A 19,404-nucleotide genomic window follows, 5' to 3' on the forward strand; every position below is an offset into this window, starting at 1 on the left:
CAGAAGCTGGCTTTCTCCCTGAGGAGCCAAGCCAAAGCCAAGCTGAGCATTCATTTTCAAGGCCTTGTGGAGTCCAGGCACAAGGAGACAAACCCTGGCTCAGTCCAGGTGAAGAATTTTTGGAGAGCTTCCCATAAGGCTGGGCCCTATCTCCAGTCAAGAGTAGGCTAGAAATATACTTCTGTTCCCCAGAGGGGAGCAAGGAAAATTATCCATGTTAAACATTGGAAGTAGGTGGGGAAAAAAAAAAAAAAAACTTTTACCCTGAGAATTCTTTAACCACAAGCCAGCTCTTATACTTCAATGCATAGATAGTGGGTGAAAATCCTCAAGCCGATTGAGCAAGGCTGTAGGGGAGGGCAAGAGTTATTTCTAAGTCTCTCTGAGACAGAACAGTCCAGGCAGGCGGAGATGATCGCCAACTCAAAGGCCCTAAGGCAGAGTCATGCCAGGCTTGTTCCAGGAACACGAGAAGGCCCAAGGGGCTGGGGTGGAGAGAGCCAAGGAGAAGAGAAGGAGATGAAATCACATAATAGGAGATCCGGTTGGACAAGTCCTGACGTGCTGTTCTAAGACCCTAGATTCTCCCTAAGACCTTGGACTCCTCCTCCGGAGTGTGGGGTCCATTAGGGGACTTTGAGCACAGGCGTGAGGTGGTCTACTTATATGTTACAAGGATCACCCTGTGGTGATGGTTGTACAACGATGTGAATGTACTTAATACCATTCAGCCGTACATGTTAAACTGGTAATTTTGTGTTATGCACATTTCATCACAATTGACATTCCAGGGATCTAAGTAAGAAATGATGGCTCCAGCAAGGATAGCAACAGGGTAAGGAATGAGACCATATTCTGGATGTGCTAAAAGTAAGGCAACAAAAAAGGGAGGATTGTGGTGACTGCAAGGTTTCTGGCCTGAGCAACTGGAAGGATAAAGTTGCCATCAACAGAAGAGGGATCAGGTTTATAGGAGAACAGAACAGTTAAGTTTGGGACTTGCTGGTTTTGGGGTATCTACTAAACTTTCAGGTGGAAACATCACCTGTTAGTGAAGATGTGGAGCAAGCAAACTTTCACACACTGCTGAGGGAGTGAAAAATTGAAACACTATTGGAAAACCCTTTGGCCTGAAAGCTGAAAACGTGCATAATCTATGACACAGTGATTCTAGTCCTGAATATATGGTAGTGGTGGTTTGGTTGCTAAATGGTGTTCAACTCTCTGCAATCCCATGGACTGTAGCCCACCAGGTTCCTCTGTCCATGAGATTTCCCAGGCAAGAATACTGGAGTGGGTTGCTATTTCCTTCTCTACCCTAGGTATATATCTGACAGCAAATCTGTCCATGTGTTCACCAAAAGATAGGAACAAAAATGTTTATAGTATCATTCTTCATAATATCCCAGAACTGGAAATGACCCATCAAAAACAGATTAGATAAATGATGATACAGTCACATAATGACATTTTATCAAGCAATGCAAATGAGCGAGCTACTGCTGTGCAATAATGTGGATGAATCTGTCATTAGAGAATATAATCTTCACAAAGTATAAAGTCAGACAGAAAATGAATCTGATCCAGCAATCCCACTCCTGGGGGATATATCTGGGCATATATCTCCTCTGTCTATGGGATTTTTCAGCCAAGAATACTGGAGTGGGTTGCCACTGCCTCCTCCAAGGATCTTCCTGATGCAGGGACCAAACCCCTGTCTCCTGTGTCTCCTGCACTGCAGGTGGATGCTTTACCACTGAACCACTCGGGAAGCCCCAACAATTAAAAAAAAAAAGAAAGAAAGAAAGAATGTCATTTGCAGCTAAGTGAAGTAAGTCAGATAGAAAAAACAAATATCATATGATATCATTTATATGTGGAATGTAAAAAATGATACAAATGAACTTATTTACAAAACAGAAATAGACTCACAGGTATAGAAAACAAATGGTTACCAAAGAGGGAGAAGAAAGGAAGGGACAAATTCGGAGTTTGGTGTTAATAGATACACACTATTATATATAAAATAGATAACAACAAGGACCCACTGTATAGCATGGGGAACTACAGTCAATATCCTGTAATAACCTATAATGGAAAGAATCTGAAAAAGAATATATATATGTAAAATCATTTTTCTATGCACCTGAGACATTGCAAGTAAACTATACTTCAATTTAAAATAACTGATTCTTTAAAAAAAAAAAAGCATATGTATCATGTGACCAACTTAAAAGTTTGAAAACAGATAAAATTGGTGCTGAAACAAGAATCTGTGCATGAATGTTCATAGCAGCACTGTTCAAGATGGCAAAAAGGTGGAAATAACCCATACGTCCATCACCTGATGAATGGATAAAGAAATGTGGTGCAGAAATACAATGGAATGCTATTCAGCCATAAAAAAGGAATAAACCACTGACACATGCTACAACATGGGTGAACCTTGAAAATGTCTTGCTAAGTGAGAGACACCAGACACAAAAGGCCATGAATCATGTGATTCCATTTACATGAAATGTCTAGAAGAGGCAAGTCCATGGAGACATAAAGCACATCAGTGGTTGCCAAGGGCTCAGGAGAATGGGGACTGGGGAGCACTAATGGGTGTGGGTTTCCTTCTGAAGTCATGAAAAGGTCCTGAAACTAGGTCATGCTGAAGGCTGCACAACATCGTGAGTGTACTCCATGCCATTGAATTGCATTCTTCGAAAAGTTTAAGATGGTACATTTTATAAATATTTTACTGCAATCAAATTTAAAAATGATAAAACTCATCTATGGTGTTGTTAAGTCTGGATACTGGTTATACTGGGGTGTAGGGAGGGGTAAGTGATTGGGAGGAGGACAGGGCTTCCGGGGGTACTGATAATAGTCCTTCTTTTAAAAAACCCAGATGGTAATTACACGAGTGTGTTCCTTTTGTACAGATTCATTGAGCAAAAGAGACAAGTACAGACAATACTTGCAAGGTGTCTTGCTGCAGAGCGGGGCTGAGAAAGTGGGCAGGAGTTAGATGGAGAAGCGGGATTACGGGAGAGTTGTTTTCAAATGGGAGAAATGATAGTGGTTTCTGTGCACACTCTAAGCAGAATGATCTGGTGAGGAAAGAGAAACAGACGATGTCAGAAAGGGAGGAGAGAATTGCTTAAGTGGGTCTCAGTGAGGGAGGCGACCTCACGCATGCGCATGCGCGGTGAGTCCGGCCGCGAGCCGGTGACAGGAACTTATAAGAAGCCGGAAGCTCATCATAGGGTTGTCAGCGCTGGGTTGAAGGGGCTGGGGAGGCAGGGAGGTCAGTGGTGAGTCTGTGGAAGTTCACTCCTGGCGTATTACCAGGTTTCTTGCCCCCAGTTTACTGGTGAGCAAACAGACTCGGGGAGCAGAGAAGATGGCGCACCGTCACACCGCTGGGGCCAGGCGTGGGAGGCAGGGCTCCCTGACGCCACGTGCAGGGCACGGTGATGCCCACGGGCCTCCGGCCCATCTCTCCACCATGGAAAGGAGCTGCTTTCTGTGGTTTGCCCTGAAACAACTTCCCAAACTCAGAAAGAGCACCCTAGGCTTCCGAGGACTCCCGTTCTGCCTTGTGGCTATGCCGTATATACAAAAAGACTGTAGTTCCATCTCCTCCTCAGCCTCCATCTTTCCCTGCTGGAGAAGTCTCACTGTAGAGTTTGCCCTGATGGTAAAAGCCATGCGTCACTCCATTATCTGGCCCTTTTCCAGTTCTGTTACGTCTTTTTTGGAATGCAGAGGGCATAACAACAGAAACCACAGTGGCTTCCATTTTGAAGAGCTGTTTACAGGGACAAGGGCCCCATTTATGCATTCAAGCCCATGGTCAGCGAGCCTGTGGTCTGCCCAAGGTCACACACAGTGTCAACAATAGAGCCCAGAGGAGAATTCCAAGCACTGCGCTCTCCCCCCCACATCCCACTGCCGGCATGCAGGACTCCAAATGGACACACGTGTCAGCCAGGGCACATTCAGCAGCAAAGGACGGCGGGAAAGTCATGTCATGTTGGCTGAAAGCAGTAAGGAGGATTTACTGAATTACATAACCGGAAGTCCTGAAGCAGGCAGGCTTCCGGGTTGGTCCACAGAGGCTCGATGATGTCACCTTGGTCCCAATTTCATTGTCTGGCCACCCACGGAGGCTGTAGTGGGTTAAATGGCAGTCTCCCAAAAGATATGTCTCCGTCCTAACCCCTGGACCTGGGTAAGTGACCTTATTTGGGAAAAGGGTGTTTGTAGATGCAATTAAGGATCTTGTGATGAGGTCATCCAGGATAACCCAGTGGGCCCTAAATCTGATGAAAAGTACCCTTATGAGAGACAGAAGAGGAGAAGACAGGCACGGATGGAGAAGTAAGGCAGTGCCTGGGGTGAGTAGCTACAAGCCAAGGATGCCAGCCGCCAGCGCAGGATGAAAGAGTCAAGAAACAGCGTCTCTGCTAGAGCCTCAGAGGCTCAGCCCTGCCAATAACTTGATTTTGAACTCCTGGACTCCAGAACTACAAGAAAATTCATTTCTGTTGTCTAACGCCACCAAGGTCATAGTTATTTGTTAAGCAGGCCTAGGAGAGGAATACAGAAGACAGGAAATACAGATCAACTTAGGCCTGATCCCCGGGCCCCACCCCTACGCCCAGGGGCGGAGTTAGTTTCCCCCAAGGTCCACAAGCGGCGCAAGAAAGGGGTGGTCATCAAGAGGAGGGCCACAGATATTAAGTGAGGCATCCAGAGTGTCCACCCCACACACCACGTGCAAGAAAGGGGCCATGTCTGAACATCTGCTCTCTGAGCACAGGAAGGACAGAGGGTGCCCTTGACGTGTGACCTTCACAGGCGAAGTTCAAGGTGGAGGGCTACACAGCGCCCCGGGGGGGAGTCCTCCACACCCTGAGAGCAAAGTAGAACATCTGCAACAAGGAGCACCTTCCTCTTGAAATAGTGGGTGTGAAAGGTCTTATGAATCTAGTGGTCACTCACTCTTTAGAGACCATTCCATCCACCTGGTTCTCCAAACCAGGACAGCCCTCGAGGTCAGCCCAGACTCTTTCCTCTCCCTCACTATACCCTTACAGGAGACCTGTCCCCCTTAAATACATAGTCCCTGTCTGTTCCTCCCCATCCATCTCTAGAGCCGTCACCCTAGTTTAGGCCCCCATCCTCCCTTAACTAGATTACAGCCCCAAGACTGGCCTCCCTGGCTTGGGTCTCAGCCTCCTCTCACCAAGAACTAGGAGGTTCTTTTGAAAATGAAAATCTACCCATCACACATTCCTGCTAAGAACCCTTCAAGCTTCTTGGCATATCTTTCAAGGACTCTTGCTTACCTGACTTCATCCCTCACCATGTCCCCAAATACATGAGACCTTCTCACACCTGGAGGCTTCTCTACACACAGCCCCCTCTGCCTGGCTGATCCTCCACCCACTTCATGGCCAAGTCCTCTAGCTCTCAGCTTCTAGGTTGTCTCCTTTTAGGGGTCTCCTTGACCTGTCACTCCTTCATCAGGGTTCCCACCATACCCTGGGCCTACATAGTTCTCCCGCGGTGATAGAAGGGTCGATGTCTGTGCTGTCAGCTTCCCCATAGACTCTGGGCTCCCTGAAAGCAGGAACCATTCCATCCTGAGTAGACAGTATGTAGCAGGTGTTCAGGAATAAATTGATGAATAAAGATAGAGTCTATGTGGGATTCTCCTGGTTTTTCTGAAACAAAATTCATTCCGCATGCTAAGTTGATTCAGTCGTGTCCAGTTCTTTGTGAACTATGGACTATAGCCTGCCAGGCTCCTGTGTCCATGGGATTCCCCAGGCAAGAATGCTGGAGTGGGTTGCCATGCCCTCCTCTGGGGGATCTCCCCGAACCAGAGATTGAACCGGTGTCTCTCATATCTCCTGCATTGGCAGACAGGTTCTTTACCACTAGCGCCCCCTGGAAAGCCTAGAAAATGAAAGTCGCTCAGTCATGTCCAACTCTTTGCGACCCCATGGGCTATACAGTCCATGGAATTCTCCAGGCCAGAACACTGGAGTGGGTAGCCTTTCCCTTCTCCCGGGGAGTCTTCTCAACCCAGGGATTGAACCCAGTTTTCCTGCATTGGCAGGTGGATCCTTTACCACTAGCACCACCTGAGAAGCCTAGGCTTTTGCTAAATCTAGATGTTTCCCATCCCAGTAGAGCAAGCATACAAGTCTGAAAACTTGGGAGTCAGATGACTTGCGTCACGATCTCTCCTCTTTGTGACTTTTGGCCAGTTCTCTTACCTCCCTGAGCCTCAGTGTCTCTTTCTGTAAAACAAGAATTATAAGCTTTGTTAGAAAAACCACGGAAGGTGTCATCTGGCAGAGGGATGTAGCACGATGCATTTGACTTTCCTGCGTACATACGCACACTTTGGTTGAAGTCAGCAAGCATATATTAAGCGCTTACTATGTGCCAGGCTCTGGGGTGGGTGTTGGGGTGAGGGGCGAGGGTGGGTGATGATGGCTCTTACCCTAAATTTCACAATAACCTTTTCTGAGAAAACTCCTCTAACAAATCAGGAGTAAATCCTGCCCGTGAACTCACAGGTGAGTCTGCTGATCAGCAGGAAGCCCACCAACAGGAAGGTAACCCTGAGCAAGCTGAGCGGCTCCTCCAGGGCCCCTGGCCCTCCCCGAGGGTCACACGGCACACAGCGCGTGGATGAGTCTGTACTGCCACCTGCTGGAGGAATGGGGTAAGGCTACAGGCGGCAGCCAGCAGAGATTCAGGCGCCTGTCTTGAGTTGCCAAACACATGGCTCTAAGGTCTATCTGCCACATTTGTTCAACAGCTCATGAGAAGCTGTCAGAGGAAATGACTTTTGAAATCACAATCACCTCACCGGAAAGGCGGGGGAAAAAGAAGAAAAGGAAAGCCAACTGTACCTTGCAATGGCAGAAAGTGGGAGCATGCCTCCTGGGGAAACCTCTCTCTGACTCAAAGTGGGAAGACCGGAGAACCCTGTAAGATGGAGAGAAATGCCTTCCCCTGAAACTGTGGCTGTGTTTTACTCCCCAGGCCCTGAGTGAGGACACATCCTGGTGGGACTCTCTCAACCCTGGTGCCCTGGGACCCAGCTGAACTCTCCTCCTGCCCATCAACACCTGCAAGATCTAGCTGAGTCCTGGAACCAGCGCCACAGAAACTGCCGGAAGCTGGGAGGCCGTGCTTTTCCAAAGGCCTTGGCTTTGCAGCCAGACTCGCTAAGTCAACACAGCAGGAGCCAGCCGTGCAGCTTGCCTTCCTGTTACACCCTCCCACTTCTCCTGGGCCTGCCACGCTCACACACACGTGTGCACATGCACACACGGAGTCCTGCAGATCCAGCAGTCTGTTATTTGGGTGGGGAATCTGCTCTGGGAGAACTGGGAGGCAGAATCCACATGGGCTACAGCCAGGGCACTGGGCTGTTGTGGGTTGTTCTGTTTTGTTTTTCTCTTTCTCCATATTCCAACCATCCTGGGAAAAGTTGGGTCCAGGAATGCGAACTCCGGAAAACCAAGGGCAGTGCAGTGCCAAGGTATTTACTAAGCCAATAAGCATGCTTCCTTCTCCCTGGAAGGCGATCTCGGGTTTCCTCAGGGCACTGCAGCCTTGCAGAGTCCAGTTGCTCCTGTACATAAAGACAGTGTGGTCTCTGCAGCCTTCACAGTCAACCCACCAAGCACCAAGCACCTGAGAGAGAGCTACAGGAAGCACCATCCCCCAACCCCCCAGGGTCTCATGATGAACACGCTGTCCCCACTATAAACACAGCACCAGGGACTTCCCTTCGCCTTCCAATGCAGGGGCTGTGGGTTTGACCCCCAGCTGGGGAGGTAAGATCCCATATGCCTCCCAGCCAAAAAACAAAACCAAAACATAAAAAGCAGAATCAATATTGTAAATTTGTAAATATTTACATAAAACATAAAAAGCAGAAGCAATAGTGTAAATGTTGTAAATTTGAATCTTGTAAATAATTCAATAAAAACTTTTTAAAAATAAACACAGCACCAAACTAATTTAGGGGTGAGGTGAAAGAGCACATTCCTCCAGACCTTCCAAAAGGGAAGAGAGCCATAACAGACAGAAACATGCCAGAGCCATACAAAAATACGCAACATAACTCACACAAATTGTGAATGGCACAATTCTGTTTGTTCTGCCACAATACAAAAATGGGGAGTTTTTCATCCAGATAGAAAATAAAAACGAAGCAAAAATTAGCAGCACTCTGATATGATCAGCCCATGATGATACTTTCAATACACCATCATACCTACCCGATGATCTGGCCCCCTGCCCCCAGCAGTAATTCATTCTCATCTTGGCTTCTGTTAACTCTACGTTTCAGGGGTTCAAGAAGCAAAACAGTCGTCTCTTTGACCATCCCAGTTTCCGACCCTGAGCTTCCAAGTGTACCTTCTGGGGTTCACACTTTTTCAAGCACCTCAAGCAGTGCAAGACATCATCCGACATCCATCTTCACAGGTCTTTCCTGTCCCACGGCCCCTCTGGGTCCCTCCAGTTCTCTGCATGCTGAAGACCTGGGCATCTTTTGGGAGATGGTCCTGACTGCCTAGAAGCACCAACATCTATCATTCTGGGGACCTAACCCCCCGGGGTTCATAATTCCATCTGCTCTTAGCGTTTCCAGAGTGCTCTCTTTGTTCTCTCCATCTTCCTTCTCATAGACTAGGGGACTTTTTTTTTTTTGGCCTGGGGAAAAGTCTTTCTTCCCAAATTTCTACAAGATTCATAGTCTGTTGGCCCCAAACTCCTTTGCCTGCTTACCAAATATATACACATTTCTTTTTTAATTAAAAAATGCCTTTTTGTAAAACCGAAGCTAAAAAAAAAACAAAAAGTGTCTTGGCTGTTTTTGACTCTGTCATGTGCCTTCATGAAGGCAAGGAGCCTGCTTGCATAGACACAGGGCAGGAGAGAAACCAGGCACATCAGAAATGTCACCCAGACACACAAGAAACACGTTTTTCCTCTCCTTTCCACCCAAGTTTTTAAAGTGGTCAGATGTGGTTCCCTTCCTGGTTAATGAGATTGTTTGAAAGAAACACCAGAATAAGAGTTTCTCCTCTGTCCCCACTAACAGTCCCTTCCTGCCTCTATTTCTCCAGCAGCCTCTGCCCACGTCTGCCCCTCTCACTGGTCACTCCTTTTCTCTCCCATCACTGCCTCTTCCTGGCCTGGTTTGCACATTCTGAGAGAAGCTGGCCAGAAGTCACCATTGCCCCCAGTCCAGCCCAAGAGAAACAGCAGCACCAAAAGTTCGGGTGCATCCCTCAAAATGTGTTAGCCTGTGATGCTCCATCCCCACCCCTGCACCGACCCCAAGTCAACACGTTCTCCGAGCACTTTCTGATTCCCGCATCCCCAGACACCCTCTTCAGCCTGCATCTTACTTGGCCTCCAGAAGAGATGGCCACTCCCTCTTCCTTAAAAGTCTCTCCTCCTCAGATACAGCTTGAGTGGCGCCCACACTCGCCTGGGCTTTCCCCCTCCTGGGTCACAGCCTGCCCTCAGGATCCGATCCTTCTGTCAACCCGGGAATCCCTAATGCTCCCCAGGGTTCTGTTCTTGGTCCTCTTCTATTCCACCTGCCCTCCCTGAACAAGTTCAACCTCTCTCAATGCTGCGATGGCCTGCCAAACCCACAAAACATTCCCTTCCCCCACTTCCCCCCTCCAACCCCTCCCCCTTCCCCCCTCTACCTTCTTCCCCTCCCCCAATCTCTCAACTCCTGACACATGTTTGCAAGTCCCTAGAAAAGGAAAAGCTGGAGAGAGGATAAGAGTGCTCATTTCCTACAATGGAAAAAAATATCAGGACCGCAGTGCAGACCAGGACCACCGGATGGCTAGACTCCAACTCCACACCAGAGAGGATTTTCCAGCAAGTAGCACTAACCAGCAGTGGACGGGCTCCTTCTGAGGGAATGAGCTCCCCGTGCCCAGAAGTAGGGAGAGATGATTCCTACACACACAAGCAGGCCAAACTAAGCAACATCCATGTTCTCTCCCTATTCTGAGATTGTACCGCTCAGCTCAGAAATCAGAGATTCAGATATATAGTAGCTTTTTGGCTTTGGGTTTTGTGGTTTGTGTTTTTTGAGTACCAAAAATGAAAGTTCTTCACTACAGGATGCTGGCTAGAAGTCACTGTGACGTTTCCTTTTTATTCAATTATTTCTTATATAACCATGATTTATTGTTTATCTGATAGTCTGTATCACAAACTCATTTGTCATACACACACTCTATAGTGTTTGGAGAACAAAGTTCACATGGTCATTGACTGAAGGCTTTCAGAGTAAAGGATGGTTGCAAATCTGACCACTTCTGGACGTTTCTCTCTGTCCTATTCCTATACACCTTCTTAAAGAAACAGGGAGGCTGAGGAGTCAGACATGGTCCTGCCTTCAGGGAGCTCTCACTCTGAGGAAGGAAGTGGACCCAAATGCCGGCGACTGCAGCAGAGGTGGGCAGGTGCTGTGATACTTGTCAGAGAGAATGGGGAAGACAAGGCAGAGGCGGCATCTTGTTTTATGATAACAACGTGTCTTTAAATACATCACTGCAAAATCTATATTAAAAAAACAAAAATACAAAAGCAAATTGCCAACACCTCCACTGTCTGATCAAATTGTTTCCATTTGTCCATGTTAATCCTTATCCCTTACATATGCCATTTTTTCAGGTTTCCAATAATATCAGAGTGGTTCTAGAGTCTGGTATTTTCACTTATTATATCATTAGTATTTTTCCAAGTCCCTATTTTTTTTTTTTTCCTTACTCGCACTTCACCCCCTTGAGATAACCAGGGTTCACAGCCTGGGGAGTCACCCACCTGTCTACACCCTTCTGTTTGATCCACCCTAGAAGAGGGCATCAGAATGAGACCTAAACCAGAACAACTGACTAACCCCTCCCCTCTTTTCCTGTTCTCCTGACATACCCAACTTTCAATTGTAAAAACCATTCTAACGTCTTTAAGAGAATATTGCTGGGAAGACCCAAGAAGAATGGCAGAGAGTAACTTTTAAAAAGCAACAAGAGTCCAAACACACCACCATTCCACGGACCACGGCAGCCTGTCAATTTTCTTTGCTCAGTTACTCATGCACATGTGCTTCTTACTTTCTTCCTTCCCTCCGACATACATGGAATCTCCCCACCTCGTGACTTCTGCTTCTACTGTTTCAGCTGCCTCGTAACTGCACACGCACCCACATAACCTGCCCCTACCACCAGTTTTCTTTTTGGTGACTCTGCCATGGTCCCCAAGTCCTCAATGTTTCTTGGCTCAATTTCTCAAGGTCCTCTTTTCACATCAGACATACTCATGGTCTCATCAGCCATGCGCTGGGAGGAGTACAGCAATAGTGGTGTGGGGGTGTGGTCTACGACTGTCTCTCCAGGAAGGACAGCGGAAGAGACCGTTTTTCTCCCTAGGACAGTCTTGGCCATGAGGGCTCCTCACAGTCAAAGCCACTGCCCTCCCTCATATGGTGCTGCCTTATTCACGCATTTTACACATGCATCCTTAGTTGTTCAGTCGTGTCCAACTCTTTGCAACCCTATGGACAGTAGCCCGCCAGGCTCTTCTGTCCATGGGATTCTCCAGGCAAGAATACTGGAATGGGTTGCCATGCCCTCCTCCAGGGTATCTTCCCAACCCAGGGATCAAACCCACTTCTCTTTCATCTAACCTACATTGGCAGGCAGGTTCTTTACCACTAGCACCACCTGGGAAGCCCAGCACACTTTTTATGGGGCCCCCAAAAATTTGCTTAAATGGTTTATTGTTCATTTAACTGCTGTGAAGTGGACTCAGGTTTCAAGTCTGAAACTTTTTCTTGATTCAGTTTCATTAAGGAGGCAGGGAGGTAAGACACAATTCCTCAGGCTGCCAAGGGGCAAGTGTGACTGACTCGGTCTGGGGCATCACAAACCTACTGAGGTGTGGCCCCCCAGGTCCCTCCTCCAGACTCACACACTCACATACACGCACACACGAGGGCAACCACGGGAAGACTTCAGAGTCGTGTGTGGGATCAAGTCACACAAGTCTCCAGCCGTGTGATCTGGGAGAGGTCAAAACATTTTGGGCCTTATTTTCCTCCTCTCTAACATGAGGTTAAAAGAAAAAAATTTAAGTGACTTTTTCGTAAGGATTAGAAGATTAAATGGAAAACAGAGTGTAAAATCCTTTCAGGCCAATTGAGGGTTATACAATTGCTGCTTTAATTAACTTGCCATTTCATTTTCCAGCCTGCAGAAAGTCCTTGTTAACTAAGTAAATGGTCAATTTTCCACAACAGGAATACAAGTCAGCCGTGAAGTCACCAGCGTCTCTTGGGTCCCAGTTTCTGGTCAGTAGCACCAGATCCACAGAGGCCAAACTAAAATATTGTTTTCCTTCACAGAGTCGTTTAATCTTTCATCTCAAGATACGTCAATCCTGAAAATGGACTGAAGGGTTTTAAATGAAGGAGAGGAAGCTTTGCTCAGAATTATCTAATGAAAAAGGGGGAGGAAGTAGGCAAAAGCACACTGACTTTTTTCTTCTTTTATTTATAAAGAACACGATTCCTCCCCCTAACACAGACATAAACACTCACACATTCCAAGGAGGAGCTTATAAAAACAACAACAGAACCAGGGCACTCAGGACCTTATTTAACACCAGTCCGTTTGCCCGACTGGGGGACGACTGGGAATGTTTCCTCAGATGTGACCTCTCACACCTCAAAGAAAGGAGACCTTGACCTGAGGGGCCCACCTACCCACCCGCCAGGCAAAGTGACACCCTCAGTCTTCTGCATCATCAAACTGTCCCGTTTCAAAGACCATCTTGGAATAATGGGGTATCAGTGGAGGCGGATGGTGCCAACTGGGGTCATAGATCATATCTCCTTGCGGGGCACAGCACACCCAGGGTCTGACCTCTTGAGAAAGGCAACCTTGGATGTCGTCAGCATCTGCAGGCAGTTTTAAAAGACAGATTAAAAGGAAGGAGGGAGTGTGACAAGAGAGACCCAAAAATATCTAGGGGACAGACACTTGCACGTCTTTGCTTAAACATATGCACAGGCAGGCACACACGCATGCACACGTCTTCCGTTGCTGGAGAATCCCAAGCACCTTCATTCTAAGGCCACCCACAGTCCCGCTTTTCTGACACAGGTTTTTAGCAGCGCAGGGAAAGCAACGAGAGCACTTCTGTCTGCGGCTGCTCCATTCATACAAAGATATTTGGAGAGAGTGACATTGTTTCAACATTCAAACAGACCCATACTGTTGTAAAATAAAATGCAAAACTGGCACTTCCCCCACCCACCCCCACCTCCAATATGAAAGAGGAGCTGTCACAGAAATTTCAGACCTGTAAGAGCTATCAGGCAAAACTAATAGATGTGGCTCCCTCTTCCAAACTGTTTAGGGGTTAATCTGGTAGGAGGGTCTCAGGAGCCTGGCCTGTGTGTGCTCAGTTGCGTCTCTTTGTGACCCCATAGACTACATGTAGCCTGCCAGGATCCTCTGTCCATGGGACTTTCCTGGCAAGAATACTGGAATGGGTTGCCATCTCCTATTCCAGGGGATCTTCCCAACCCAGGGATCAAACCCTCATCTCTTGCATCTCCCGCACTGGCAGGCAGATTCTTTCCAACTGCACTAGAGCCTGGCCTAGGACCCCAGAAACCCCGCACCTACCATATGGATTCCCCTGATCTGCTTTCAACTCCAGGTCCCAATCCTCATGAAAAAGATCACCAGCCTGTTCCTTGGGTAGACAGCCGGACATCCCTTCTGACAGCTCCCGGGGACTTGGTTCCCCATCAAAATCCTCGTCATCTTCAGCAAAGCCTTCCTCTTCACAATGGGTGCCCTCACCATGGGCAGGACTATCGTGAGGGATGCTCTGTGCTCCGTTGGCTAAGAAATCGACAAAAGGAAGAACAGCTTAAAACAACCTGGTCATGTTCTGCTAGGAAGATGTTCAGCAAACTTCCTGAGAGGGCAACAGTCACAAGCGGGCAGAGCCCCTTAGCCACCAGAGCACTTATTTAAAAACTGTTGTTTTGCTCCCAGTTTTACAAGTAGGGTTGATAATTTATTTTCAATAAGATGTTGTGTCTTAAACGAGGCCATTCATTACCAGGTCTTTTCACTCACATGAGGAAATCAGGCACAGTGTGTATTTTCAGGTGGTTTAAATGACACGGAGGAAAAGGGCTTCTGGCAATGATAAGCTTTCACAGTACAGACTTCCTTGGTGTCTCCCAAGAGCCACCCCAGGCTCTGCTGCCTACTTGCCTAGTCGATCTGTGGTGTTCTCAGTCGCTCTCTCCTGATTGGAGTGGTCAGTTGGGGCAAAGGCAGCCTGCGGGAAGAAGAAACAAGGACCCAGGACTTGGATATCTCGGGAATGGCCAGTATTTCAGCCCCATATCCACCCTTTCAGACCCTCCTTTGCAACGCTGGGTGAGACCCTGCAACCCACATTTCTACTGTGCCCTGTTACACTGGGACTTGCTGCTTCCCATTCCTGTGGGCATCACCCCTGCCGGCAGGATCACCTGCCTTCACAGAGTGCCTACTAAATCCAGTGTACAGTCTGCCAGCACATACAGAGCCAGTCTCCTCGCTGGGCCCTATCTTTTTTTATTTTTTAATATTTATTTAGCTGTACCATCTCTTAGTTGCAGCACTTGGGATCTTTAATTTTGGCATGTGAACTCTTTGCTGCAGCATGTGGGATCTAGTTCCCTGACCAGGGATCAAACCTAGGCTGCCTGTATTGAAGCGTAGAGTCTTCGCCACTGAACCACCAAGAAAGTCCCTCACCGGGCCCTCTCCTGATTGGTCTGGGCCCTCAGGACTCCTCCTCCAAGCTCAGAGACTCCAAACTAGCCAGGACAGGACAGTACCCCCGCCTCAGAGGCTGGAATTTCAGATCCCTGAAATTCTCCTCTGAGCTTGTACATTTTAGTCATTCCAATCTCACCCCTTTGTTCCCTCAGCGCAGTGGATACCACCGTGTTCATCTTTACCTTTACTTTTTATCTAGCTAATAGCTCTTTTATCAAATTTCATCTCCTGACTGACACATGAGGACAAAAGAGCTTTAGTTGTTGAAGGGAAATCGGCAGTTGTTGATGGGAAACCGTCTTCCTTCATAGCCATCGCTAGGTTTCTCTGCTCCCATTGCTCAAAAGTTCTGAAATCCTGGGACTTCCCTGGCGATCCAGTGGCTAAGACTCCACGCTTCCAATGCAGGGGGCATGGGTTCAATGCCTGGTAGGGGAACTGAGATCCCACATCTGGGCAGTATGGCCAAAAACAAAAAAGAAAGAGTTCCTGAAATCCTATCACCTGTGAAGACCTCTTTCTAAGTGAGGTGAGAAATGTTCACAGCCTGCATGAGAAGACCTGACTTCAATCCCATACACTCAATCCCAGGTGTACCTGGGACACCATTTCAGCCACTGTGCCTGGGTTTCCATCTCTGGAAGTTGGGGATGATTGTTCTAACCTGGCAGGAGGTTTATAATGAGCTTACACTGATGAAGACACCTAGCACACAGCAGGAACATAACATTTATTGAGCTGAAATCCACCTTCTTTGCCCGTACATTTAAACTGCGCTTGGTACCTGCCCCAGTTCATCACAGTCTAGTCCTACCTGAATTTAATGAGCTAATTCCAACTCCAGTAGTCAGTGACAACTCCCGGTCACTCCTGCTGACCAGTAGTGGGACTTCTCACCTCTTCTATTGCTAGAGCTCCCTAACTGCCTTCCCACTCACCCACTTTTTCTTTTTTTTTAATTTGGCTGCACCAGGTATTAGTTGCAGCATATGGGAGCCCCCACCAGCGTTCCCTGCATTGGGAGCACAGAGTCTTAGCCCCTGGACCACCAGGGTCCCACACTCACCCATCTGGCCGCAGCCTCACACCGGAAATCACCACTCTGCCCAGAAACCTCAACAGGCCTCCACTGCTAGAGCACAAAATTCGCCATGGCATCCACATCGCCCCTTCAGGCTCTATCAACGTGTGCAGCACAGTTATCTCTCCAAGCTCCCAGCCATTTGCCCTGCACATCCTCACCTCCCTGCCTCTGCTAGGACCACCATCCTCTCATCTTGGAGAGGAAGTGCAGGAACCTTCCTGCTGTGGCCTGACAAAATCAGTCTCATCCTACCTGCCCGCTAAAGTAATTTTCTTTATAAGCCTACCACTACGTTTTTCCTATCTTATTTTGGTTAGGATGTCTCTGATGCTTAGACAAGCATTCCTCTTCCATCCAGTTAATAAATATGCGTGTCTAAGGTGCCAGGCACTACGCTACGCACCGGGTTTACAGCACTAAATAGAGCGTTCCTACCTTCAAAGAGCTCACCGTCTAAAAGGGATTACTGAACAAGGGCAGGACATGACTGTAACAGCGGTCTTTGAGAAACCGGGAGCTGTCTGGCGCGCAAAAGAAAACAAGTTTCTAGAAAGCCTGCGTCAAACGCGGCCTTTTGGTTTCAGTGAAAAGGAGCGCGCGCAGGAGACATCATCCGGTGCTCTGGCTTAGCTGAGCATCCCCACCATGGGACACGGATGCTTCCGGGAAAGTCGCTTTCCTCGCCGCCCTCACCCGGCCCCAGCCCGGACCCCCCAGCAGCAGTCCCAGCTGTCGGTCAGCAGCATCACCTCCCATTTGGCAAGGACGCAAAGGCGCCCTGGAGCCAACAGCCAGCCCTCCCAGCCCGGTGAGCCCACCCACGTCCTCGAGGTTGCCCCGCCCCGCAGTCCCGCGGCCCGGCAGTTTCCAGATCGGGCGCGCGCCTGAACGGCCGGGCTGCCCGAAGCTGGCCGGGAGCGCTTCCCCGGCTTCGTGGCCCCGGCCCCGCGAGCCCCCACAACTTCCCGCCGCCGGGCGCAGGTGGTGGCCGCGCCCAGGCCCCGCGCCGCGCTCACCCCCGGGCTCGGGGGCGCCTCCCGCCCGCTCGGCAGCTGCAGACCCCGCGTCTGGTCCGCGGCCCTCAGCGCCTGGGCCCCGGCGGTCGGAGGGTCCATGCCTGTCTGCCCGCGGCTCGGCGCCCAGGACGCCGCTCGGCCACGTGATGCGCCGGCCTGGCTGCCAGCCCGAGGATACGCCGTTGAGGGCCAATCAGCCAGGGGTGCTCTCGGCCCGGGGGCGGGGCGCGGGGGGTCAAGAGGGAACCAAGGGCGGGGCAACGGACGGGGCGGAGTAAGGGGCGGGGCGTGCCCGCCTCCGAAAGCCCCGTCTACCCAACCGTCCCGAAATCTGATTTTTGTAGCCACTGGCGACGCAGATCCCAAGGCTAAACGATTAGCTGGGTCTGGAACGCCCGAGTGTTACCCCCACCCAATCACAATGGACATGCTTTCCTTCAAAACCTGTTAGAACAGTCAATTACCCGCGTCTACCTAATAGTGCATAAAATAGTGGGTAAGAGCTTAAAAACTTTTTAGGCCAATTGTAGCTCTAATCCCATTTTCTTTTCTCTATTAACAGGTTTCTCTATAACTTGGGCTGGAATCAGGCTACAACCCTCCCACAAATGGATGAGACAACTCAGGAGCCCAGTGACTCTCACCCTGAGCTAATGACAGGTCTTTGCGTTAACCCATTTAGAAACCAAGCCAGGTTGATCAAAACTCCTCTAACATTTCAGACACCCTTATAGGCTATGACACTCGGTCACAGTAACCCTAAACATCCTGCACTGTGCCCGTAGTCTCACCTAGGCGCCTATCTTTCAGTGCTCCAAGTCTGGCCCTCTACAGCCGAGGGCAGCATAAGTTAGGCAGCACCTGAGCTGGGGAACACCAAATTCTAAAGACAGCCCTTGCTGCCTTTCCTTCCCTGCGCTGCCTGAACCTCCGTAACAAATCTGCTCAAGCTGTGATAATCACCTTAACCTGTATGTAGCAGAAAAGCTGGAAGCTGGGATTCTTTGTTCATCACGCCATTTTATGACAATCTGACATTACACTATTTCTCCAAATCTCTCAAAGAATGTTGTCTATACATTACATAAGACATTTGAAAAATAGTTAGCCCAACAGTTGATAGGTAACATTTTCTTCCTCTATGCAGGCTTTCCTACAAGAGAGTGTGACATTTGTCTTCTGCTCTGACCCATGAGTCAGTTTCCCCAGATCTAACTGGGTCTAGGTCAAGTGTCTAGCAGAACCTTATTTGATGGTGGAAATAAAAGTTTTATCTGTGCTGTTCAGGAAACCACGGGGCTGGGTGAGCACTTGAAAATGTGTCCAGTGTAAATGGAAGACTGAATTATCTAATTTCAATATATGTAAGTCCCCACATGTGGCTGGAAGCCACCGTATCAGCAGAGCTCAGAGTGAACTTTTCATTATCTGCGATGTTAAGAACCAGGTACAGGATGTGATGGCCCAGGGTGATCCATCTTCACAGCCATGCTGGAAGAACAACCACAACCCTTTTAACTCTCATCTCTTATGTGCTCTTTCCTAAAATAAAAAAAGCCCCTTAAGGATTTAAATGTTGAACTTCCCAAGACTTAGTGGAGAAGACAGAGGTTTCTTATTTTAGAATAAATGACACACAACCACCCACTAGGGTACAAAAGCTCCTAATAAAGGTGTCCTGAAGCAGACTGATACTCATGGAGATTTAATACACAATAAAGGTAAATCAAAATCAGCATTAAGAAAAATGGCCACAATGGTGGTGTAGAAAATTTAGTTAACTGCTTGGGGTAAACAGAGTTGTCCTCAGCAGGAGATGGGTTTTCAACAATAGAAATCATACACACACATACAAAACCTCTGAACACCAAAAAATACACACACACACACAAAAAGCTGGGAGCAAATTATCTGTTAGAAAACACAAGCTAAAGATTACTATTCTAAAAAAAAAAAAAAAGATTACTATTCTTAGTACATAAGAAACTTACAAATTTGTAAAAAAAAAAAAAAAATTAAAAAATTTAAAAATAAGTCAAACATGAAAAGAGAACTAGGAAAAACACAGTAACACAGTCTAACATATTAAGATACACTAACATTAAAGAAATGCACATTAAAAAAAAACAAGGATATATCACTTTTCACTTATTAAAATGGTAAAAAATATATAAAATACCCATGATGCTTGGAAGTATTTTCATACATTGCAAACTGGCAATACTTAGCAATACTCTTTAAAATAATTATATTCTTTAACACAGAAATTCTGTCAGATGTCAGTCTTCCAAAGAAATAACCAGCGATGTGAACAAGATATTTAAGAATCTTCACCAACAGCACTTTTAAGAAAAAATGGCACACGGTCCAACCACAAGCGATTAATAAATAAGTC

General features: G+C 47.8%; 1 protein-coding gene across 1 annotated transcript; it reads right to left on the reverse strand.

The window, feature by feature from the left end:
* Window positions 1–12,591: 12,591 nt before the first annotated feature.
* On the reverse strand, window positions 12,592–17,211 carry COPRS (coordinator of PRMT5 and differentiation stimulator). The gene is made up of 4 exons (XM_043480445.1): window positions 17,010–17,211; window positions 14,355–14,421; window positions 13,752–13,973; window positions 12,592–13,018 (listed from the first exon to the last, which is right to left on the reverse strand). Exons 1-4 carry the CDS (start codon window positions 17,106–17,108, stop codon window positions 12,849–12,851), a joined length of 558 nt encoding a protein of 185 aa, XP_043336380.1. The 5' UTR covers window positions 17,109–17,211; the 3' UTR covers window positions 12,592–12,848.
* Between the last annotated feature and the right edge of the window lie 2,193 nt (window positions 17,212–19,404).

Source organism: Cervus canadensis, chromosome 1 (assembly GCF_019320065.1).
Source record: "Cervus canadensis isolate Bull #8, Minnesota chromosome 1, ASM1932006v1, whole genome shotgun sequence".
Classification (NCBI taxonomy): domain Eukaryota; kingdom Metazoa; phylum Chordata; class Mammalia; order Artiodactyla; family Cervidae; genus Cervus; species Cervus canadensis.

Bases quoted from the DNA above. Each gene is read 5' to 3' on its own strand.
- COPRS (XM_043480445.1), bottom strand. From the start codon at position 17,108: ATGGACCCTCCGACCGCCGGGGCCCAGGCGCTGAGGGCCGCGGACCAG. The intron at 14,422-17,009 runs GTGAGCGCGGCG...TTCTTCCCGCAG, and splicing joins AGGCGCCCCCGAGCCCGGGG to GCTGCCTTTGCCCCAACTGA. The intron at 13,974-14,354 runs GCAAGTAGGCAG...TCGATTTCTTAG, and splicing joins GAACACCACAGATCGACTAG to CCAACGGAGCACAGAGCATC.